The sequence below is a fragment of the Pholcus phalangioides genome, unplaced genomic scaffold, assembly GCF_987345545.1.
Source record: "Pholcus phalangioides strain wild (caught in Gottingen) unplaced genomic scaffold, Ppha-v1.0 ptg000008l_1, whole genome shotgun sequence".
Lineage (NCBI taxonomy): Eukaryota > Metazoa > Arthropoda > Arachnida > Araneae > Pholcidae > Pholcus > Pholcus phalangioides.
In genome coordinates this window covers 24,065,658-24,074,971 of record NW_028301601.1, presented here as the reverse complement: position 1 = coordinate 24,074,971, position 9,314 = coordinate 24,065,658, and the positions used below count along the sequence as shown (strand labels likewise).

The window sequence follows — 9,314 nt, the reverse complement described above, 5'->3', positions numbered from 1 at the left end:
TGAGAAATTTAACCACCCTGTCGATTTCCTGTGGGACTATAAGTCGGTCACTAGTTTGGTTATTGTTTTTCAAGTTCATGCTGAAAGATTCCCCCGAACCAAGCGCCAACTCATTATCTGGGAAAATGTTATGGAGTTGTCGCTCTGCTTGTTCTCTGAGACTAACATCTAACTCAGTTGTTAGGAACAATTGCGGGGATAGAGATTTATGCTTGATAGTGGCTTTATAGAAAGTTCCGTATGGGTCTATAGCTGTCTCACACAGGTTCTTCCAAGTTGTTATTTTAGTCGTTCGAATTAATTTAGAATATATAGCATTGTTCCTTTTATAAATCGTACGAAGTACCTCGATGTTTTCGTCCGTAGCCTTGGACAGATGTTTTTTGCTTGCACGCACTTTTCTTCTCTGTATTTCCAGTTCCCGAGTCCACCAGGAAGTGAGAAATGGTGTCATGCCACGGGATACCTGTAGCGTTGTTTTACCAGCATCGTCGAAGAGTTGAAATGATTCATTTGTTGCGTCCTCCAATTCATCCACAGTCGTTGAAAGGTTGATTCGAAGAGTGCAATTTGAGATTTGGTGTTGGATTGATTTTAAAAAGTTACCAATTCTTCTTAGAGAGTTAGAATACTTCTTCACAGGTTGAGAGATAGACTTTTCTAAGAGTTTGACAAATATATATTTTTGCGGACTTGAACTCTCTCCTCCTGGCTCACCTTTCACAGTATCTCGTTGTTGTTGTAGTTGTATGATAATTGAAACAAGGCATTGTTGACCAAGGTAACATCTGGACAGCCGGTTGCCCCAAAAAAGTCATACGTATAATCGCCGTTGTTCATTATATGGAAGTGCTCAGCCCTGATTAAATCCAGGCGTTTGCGCCCTCGTGCATTTATATCATCGTAGCCCCAATTGGTATGATGGGAATTCAAGTCCGCAGCAATAAGAAGAGGCGTTTTGATTGCTTTCACTGCAATACAGTTGATCTCTCTTAAGCTTGAAAGTGGCGAGAGGGTATATTACAATCCAGAAAACCCTCCAAGCAAACAACTTGCAACAGCGTGGCTGTTGCAAGTCCAACAAGGACTGACCGAAACACTGACCGAATTCTTTGAATTATGTAAGACCGACGTATTTGCCAAAACACTTTTCTACTGTGACCTTCCGCGGTTCTACACAGAGAATGCATCAAGCAAGCAAAAAGTGGCAGAGACGCTAACAAGGAGCTGATGTTGCAGGATATCCTGGGGTTAAATTGTCAGAAACAATTGGGCGCGTTTATACTGTTCATCCGTCAAGTGGCGAATGCTTCTTTCCGCGTATGTTGCTTCACATCATCAAAGGACCAACATCATTCGATTATTTGAAAACATTTAATGATCATTTGATCATTTAATGGTCAAGTTTGTGCAACCATGCAAGAATCACACCAAAAGCGAGGATTGCTAGAAAACGATGATCACTGGGATTTGGCAATGACTAAAGCTAAAATCACTCAATCTGCTATTCCCCTAAGACATCTTTTTAGCATTCTTTTATTTACCCAATGTGTGTCAAATCGACTTCAATTGTGGGAAAAATATAAAGATGATCTCAGTGAAGACATTCTTATGAGAATCAGACGGGAAAATCCAAATATAGAAATTAAATTTTCACCAGACATATGTACAATCAAGCTCTCATCCATCTATAAGACCTTTGTTTGTCAATGGCTGGAAAAGACCTCAGGCAGTGAGTGCTCTTTGCTTCTTTCACCACAACGGACTAACACCAACAATCTCACTCATGAAATTATGCTAGAGAGAAATTACGATGTAATGAATTACAGTGATATTTTGCACGAAAGAATCACTTTTAACTTTCGACCAAACACAAGCCTACAATCAAATTCAACAAACAATTAAAGATGGAAATGGCGGCATCTATTTCCTTGATGCTCCCGGTGGCACTGGCAAAACGTTCCTCATCAATTTTTTTTTTTTGGTAAAGGTGAGACAACAAAAGAAAATTGCAGTAGCAGTGGCCTCTTCTGGCATCAAAAAATGACAGTGTGAACAAGATCAACAAAAAATCCTAAAAATTATTCCAGGACACTCCAAATCTTACAAATCGGTTGACACTGTCACAGACACAGCGCAGACAGCTCTCTATCCTGCAGAATTTCTGAACTCTTTGGATATTCCGGGTGTGCCCCCGCACAACTTGACCCTCAAAGTCAGAGCACCTATAATGCTTTTAATAAATTTGGACACCCGAGACTCTGCGTGAAGAAATTGCACAATTGCATCATTGAAGCAACGATGTTAACTGGATGTGCCAAAGGAGAAGACGTCCTCATTACACGTATCCCAATTATCACTGAAGAAATACCATTCACTTTCAAGCGGTTACAGTTCCCAATTCGCGTTCAGCTTTTGCCATGACAATCAACAAAGTGCAAGGCCAGTCATTAGCAGTGGCTTTAACAACGTACTTAAGCCCTGTTTTTCTCACGGACAGCTTTCCGTCGCCTGTTCGCGTGTTGGTAATCCCAAAAGTTTGTACATCTACACACCAGATGGAAAAACAAAAGATATTGCGTATCCACAAGCGATTGCCTCAAGTTTTTAATTAAAATATTTAAAAATAAAAGTAATTTTTTCTTACTTGATGCCAAATTTTTTTTTGATTAAGAAATAATTAATAAGCTATACATGAACTGAAGAGCCAAAAAAACTGGTACAAGCATGCGTATGCAAATAAAGAGATATGGAACCAATCAGAGTACGGCACTGCGGTCGGCAACGCCTATATAACACAACGAGTGTCTGGCATAGTTGTTAGACAGGTTACTGCTGCTACAATGGCAGGTTATCGAGATTTAAGTGAATTTGAACGTGGTGTTATAGTCGGCGCACGAGAGATGAGACATAGCATCTCCGAGGTAGCGATGAAATTTGGATTTTCACGAACGACCATTTCACGAGTGTACCGTGAATATCGGGAATCCGGTAAAAAATTAAATCTACGACATCGCTGCGGCCGGAAAAAGATCATGCAAGAACGGGACTGACGAGAATCATTAAACGTGACAGACGTGCAATCCTTCCGCAAATTGCTGCAGATTTCAATGCTGGGCCATCAACAAGTGTCAGCGTGCGAACCATTCAACGAAACATCATCGATATGGGCTTTCGGAGCCGAAGGCCCACTCGTGTACCCTTGATGACTGCACGATACAAAGCTTTACGCCTCGCCTGGGCTCGACAACACCGACATTGGACTGTTGAGGACTGGAAACACGTTGCCTGGTCTGACGAGTCTCGGTTCCAATTGCTTCGAGCTGATGGAAGTGTACGGGTATGGAGACAACCTCGTGAATCCACGGACCCTACATGTCAACAGGGGACTGTTCAAGCTGGTGGAGGCTCCGTGATGGTATGGGGCGTGTGCAGTTGGCGTGATATGGGACCCCTGATACGTCCAGATACGACTCTGACAGGTGACAGGTACGTAAGCATCCTGCCAGATCACCTGCACCCATTCATGTCCATTGTGCATTCCGACGGACTTGGACAATTTCAGCAGGACAATGCGACACCCCACACGTCCGGAATTGCTACAAAGTGGCTCCAGGAACACTCTTCTGACTTTAGACACTTCCGCTGGCCACCTAAATCCCCAGACATGAACATTATTGAACATATCTGGGATGCCTTGCAACGTGCTGTTCAGAAGAGATCTCTACCCCCTCTTACTCCTACGGATTTATGGACAGCCCTGCAGGATTCATGGTGTCAATTACCTCCAGCACTACTTCAGAGATTAGTCGAGTCCATGCCACGTCGTGTTGCGGCACTTCTGAGTGCTCGCGGGGGCCCTACACAATATTAGGCAGGTGAACCAGTTTTTTGGCTCTTCAGTGTATATAAATTTTTTACTGGGTGGGTAACGTCACCGGGTATCATCTAGTGCACAGTAAAAAGCAAGAAAACAATCAGATCCATCGCGATTCGAAATGAAACCTGTCAATTTCCCCAAGAAGATATCTAATCAGAATCTGATATGTCCAATGCCCCGCCCTGGGTAGCAGGACCCCGTGTGTTGGGAGCACTGGTGATGTATACATTCCTCTGGGTACATGAAGAAAACTTGGTCCCTACAGGTCAAGCAGTTTGCTATGTGTTCAGGAGTTAAATGAAAACTTAACCCAAAATCGCAACTGACTTCCGTAGCACAAAAATGTAACTGATTTCCGTCACTCAAAAAACGTCACCGACTACAGTTACATAAAATCGTCACTAATTTCCGTTGCATAGAAACGGGCCCAGGGGGCGCGGTAGTCCAGATCGATAAGATACTCGATAAGTTCCAAAAGATGTTATAGGTGAGGCGAGTTCGATACCCGGTTCGTCCTTGTCAGAAAACTTTCCTGACACAGGGGTACAACAAAAATGATGACATGACCACAGAAAAAATTGCTATCGCATGGAGTCCCCCATCGAGGGGTTAGCGCACCAGCCTCTTGATGAGTATAAAAAACAAGCCTACCGTTCGGAATCGGCAATAAATTGTAGGTCCCGGTCTAATTAGCCCTCGTGTGAAGAAAATCACCGTGATGCCACAAATAGGATCAATGAAGATATAAGATGTGCGGAGTCACCACACAGAGTCACAGCTTCGGAATAAACATTTATTTTGACGACACATAATGATTATCTTGGTTAATGAAAAAATAAGACAGGCATAGAAATTTTCGAACCTCACGCTTTCGTGTGCAGTGACTCTCTGCTCTGCTGTTTTCCAGACGGTCGTCTCCAGTACCCGGGATCACGTGACACACTCGAGGTCGTTGACCCGACTCTTGGGGGGTCGTCTGCGTGAGACACCACACACTCCCTCCCCAGTGATCACGAGTAATAAGAGGTGATCGCGTACTATGGAGTAGCATCAGTGATCACGAGCACTGTAGACGATCTGGAAAGTGGACAGTACGTCCAGAACGAGTGGTTCTGACTGGTTTCACAGCAGAATCAGCTGCGAGTCTGTCAGACGTAACTGCAGTTGGTACGTTTGGAGATACAGGTACCGGCTCCACCGTCGGATTCACAAGAAATGCCGGTTTAAGCCGATCGACTGACACTGACACTGATTTTCCTCTTATGTCCACGTTGAACACTTTGTCGGTCCGGCTGATCACTCTGTATGGTCCTTCAAATGGCTGTTCCAGAGGACGTTTCACCCTATCAGTTCTTACGAAAACGTGAGAAGTAGTTTTCAAATCATGGTGAACAAATGTAGGATGTCCTCCATGCCGTTTGATTGGTCGTGGCTGGAAAGTTTGGACGTGAGTTCTCAGCATTTGTAGAAACTCGGAAGCGTCAGTTGAGTTGGAATTAGCTCGTGCTTGGAAAAATTCACCAGGTAATCGTAAAGTTTCTCCGTACAGTAGTTCTGCAGGTGTGCACCCCAAATCTTGTTTCAGAGAGCACCGAAGACCGAGTAGAACTGTAGGTAATACTTCAGTCCATTTATGGGTTTGGTTGCATTTTAACGCGGCTTTGAGAGGGCGATGCTACTCTTCCAACATACCGTTCGCTTGTGGATGGTATCCAGTCGTTCTAACCCGTTTTGCTCCGATGAATTTGGAATAGCTCTCGGAATAGCTGCGATTCGAATTGGCGACCTTGATCAGTTGTTACTGTCAAAGGTGTGCCGTATCGAGAAATCCAGGTGGAAAGAAAAGCTGCAGCTACCGTGGTTGCTGTGATGTCGCGGATAGGTACCGCTTCTGGCCATCGTGAAAACCGGTCTATCATTGATAGGCAATAAGAATATCCATCGGAAATGGGCAGTGGGCCAATGATATCCAAATGAATATGTTGAAATCGTTGGGAAGGTTCCTCAAACGATTGTAGCGTGGATCTCGTGTGCTTGTGCACTTTGGATCTTTGGCATGGTATGCACACTTTTGTCCATTTAGCACAGTCTTTAGCTAGACATGGCCAAATGAATCGCTTTCTGACCAAATCAATAGTGCGTCTAATTCCTGGGTGTGAGAGTTTGTGCATATTCCAAAACACATCATATCGAAATTTTTCTGGAATATAAGGTCGAACAGCACCTGTTGATAAATCGCAGTAGAGCGCTTTAGCTGCGTCTGGAAGAAATACTTTCTCCAGTTGCAAAGCTGATTTGCTCTTTAGAAGTTCCTCTAGTTCTTTATCCCCCTCTTGTTGCTCAGCGATGGCAGTAAAATAAAGAGGTCCAGGAACTGAAATTGCTGTTACGCGTGATAAGATATCAGCGGAAATATTTTGCGATCCAGGAATATGGCAAATGTTCGTTGTGAACTGCGATATATAATCTAAATGCCTTAGCTGTCTAGGTGAGCATTTTTCACTTTTTTGTCGAAACGCATAGCACAGTGGTTTATGGTCACTGAAAAGTATAAACTCACGAGCTTGAAGCATATATCTGAAAAATTTTATGGAAGAATATGCGGCAAGAAGTTCTCGATCGTATGCGCTATATCGTGTTTCGGTGGGTGAAAGTTTACGTGAGAAAAAACCTAGCGGTTGAAGACCATTGTCCGTCACTTGGTGCAGTGCACCGCCTATAGCATAGTCGGAAGCATCTACGTGTAGAGCTAATTGGGCAGACGGGGATGGATGTGCCAGCAATGCGGCATCAGCTAGTAGCTTTTTGCAATCTTCAAATGCTTTCAAAGTTGATGTAGACCACACAACTTTTGTTTTGTCTTTTCTTTTTTTCGTGGAACCTTTCAATAGATCATGCAGTGGCACTTGTGTCTCAGCTGCATGCGGTAGGAAACGGCGATAAAAATTTATGAGACCTAAAAATTTACGCAATTGCTCAATTGTTTCCGGTTGCTTGAAATCGAGTACAGCTTGTACTTTGTCTGGACGAGGTGTGATACCCGATGGTTTGATCACATGTCCCAGAAATTCGAGCTCAGAAACACCAAATATGCATTTTGACACATTTAAAACTAAGCCATACTGTTGAAGACGTTGGAATATTTGTTTTAAATGAATTTTGTGTTCTTCGGCATTTTCAGAAAAGCATAGAATGTCATCAAGATATGCATAGCAGAATGGTAAACCTCGTAATACTTCATGCATGAACCGCATAAAAGTTTGAGCGGCATTTACGAGACCGAAGCTCAATCTTGTATACTCGAATAAACCCCAAGGGGTTGTGATTGCGGTTTTTGGTATATCTTCTTCGGCAATGCCAATTTGATGGTATGCCTTGAAGATGTCTAGTCTAGAAAAAATAGACTTACCATGCAATTCTTGAGAAAAGTCTTGAATATGGGGTATCGGGTAAGAATCAAATTCCGTAACACTATTTAGACGACGATAATCACCGACAGGACGTACAGTACCAACTGCCTTGGGCACGATATGTAACGGAGAGCTCCAAGGGCTTTTGGAGGGCCGGATAATCCCTTGTTCCAAAAGGAATTCAAACTCGGTTTTCACCTGTTGTTGAATTTTTGGATTGAGACGTCGAGGCTTCGAAGCCACCGGTGGTCCTCGAGTGATGATATGGTGTCGCGTCACATGTTTCACTTTTTTACCGATCTGTGAAGGGTTGAAGACATCTGGGAATTCTTGAAATATAGCACTGTATTAAGAATCTCCAATGGTAGTGACGGAAGGTTGTGTTGTGGGCTTGATCGATCCGAGTACCCGTAATGATGCTTGCGAATCGATGAGTCGTCGGTTTCGCACATCAACGATTAGGTTGAAGTTGCTGAGAAAATCAGCTCCAAGTATTGGTGAAGTGACGTCAGCTACGAGAAATGTCCAGGAAAAAGGTTTCCGGAGACCTAAATCAAGTTTCTTCACCGTGGAACCATAAGCAAGAATCTTACTGTTGTTAGCGGCGAACAAATGGAAACTTGGATGTAGTGCTGACGAATTTTTTTTAGGTGGGATAACAGAAACTTCACTGCCAGAGTCAACAAGGAAATGGTCACCCGTAACTCTGTCAATCACGACGATGGCTGGATTCGACACACGTAATTTTGGGTAGTGACTTCAGCCACTTTGTCGGCTAGGACAGCAAGTTGATCTAATGGCTCACTGGAAACCGATAACACTGCTTGAATATTTTGCGGTAAGCGTTGCATCCACAAGGTGCGCAAGAACTCGTCAGTGACTTTGTTGCCGGAGAGTTCTTTCATCTTTCGCAGCAGTTGACTTGGCTTTTGATCACCCAGCTGTAGATCGTTCAAAAGTTCCTTGACTTTTTGATGTTCCGTCGCGGTGAACTCCTTTATGAGGCGATCCGACAAGGCTTGATAGCGGTTGATTGCCGGAGGATTTAATATCAGATCCGAGACGAAAGACAAGCATTCTCCGTCCAAGGAAGAGACCAAGGCTGCATACTTCGTGTCATCGTTAGTGATTCCACTGAGTTGAAAAGCACTGTTGCACTGTTGAATCCATAGTTGGACATTGGATTTCCAAAACGGAGGTAATCGAAGTCCAATCCTCGAAACTTGAGCATTTTCTTCCGCCATCGCTCAGCTCCAACGGGAGAGAGAGAAAAAAAAGAAGAGAAGACGAGAGAGAGGAGGAGAAGGTCACACACCAGAAGAGAAGAGCAGATGATGATGCGTGGGCGAGAGGGGTCTGTTCTTCAGGTGCCTGTTTGAGGGAAGAATCGAGTCGTCGTAACCACAGACATAATGGAGGCTCGGAAAGAAGAAAATTTCTGAAAATGCATGAGATTAAATCTTCAATGAAGATGGACTTTTTTTGATGGTTAATGTTCCTAAACGTCGCTGGTCACCACTGCGGAGTCACTACACAGAGCCACAGCTTCAGAATAAACATTTATTTTGACGACACATAATGATTATCTTGGTTAATGAAAAAATAAGACAGGCATAGAAATTTTCGAACCTCACGCTTTCGTGCGCAGTGACTCTCTGCTCTGCTGTTTTCCAGACGGTCGTCTCCAGTACCCGGGATCACGTGACGCACTCGAGGTCGTTGACCCGACTCTTGGGGGGTCGTCTGCGTGAGACACCACAGATGTTTATTTTGTGGAAAATTACTGGGAAGGCGTTGTCCTCCAGACGTGTTACTCCCACGTTGTCACGGCTATGATAGTGCAACAAATTTTTGTAAGCCATTTGGGCGTGATCTTCAAGACCTTCATTTGCATTATTTTCTAATTGAAATGCAAGACTGTATTTCGGAAAACACAGACAAGAATAACAAATATCGATTTTGTATATTTACAGAAAATTTCATATATATTTTCGTCAGGGCCGTAACGTGCCTTCAGGGCCGGT

The 9,314-nt window shown here is 43.6% G+C and overlaps 1 protein-coding gene across 1 annotated transcript; it reads right to left on the bottom strand.

Annotated features, from left to right (window-relative positions):
- Nucleotides 1-8,003: 8,003 nt before the first annotated feature.
- LOC149084057 (uncharacterized) lies at nucleotides 8,004-8,534 on the bottom strand. The gene has a single exon (XM_089235256.1). It carries the CDS (start codon nucleotides 8,532-8,534, stop codon nucleotides 8,004-8,006), a length of 531 nt encoding a protein of 176 aa, XP_089091382.1.
- Between the last annotated feature and the right edge of the window lie 780 nt (nucleotides 8,535-9,314).

Coding starts and splice junctions, on each gene's coding strand:
- LOC149084057 (XM_089235256.1), bottom strand. CDS start 8,534: ATGGCGGAAGAAAATGCTCAAGTTTCGAGGATTGGACTTCGATTACCT.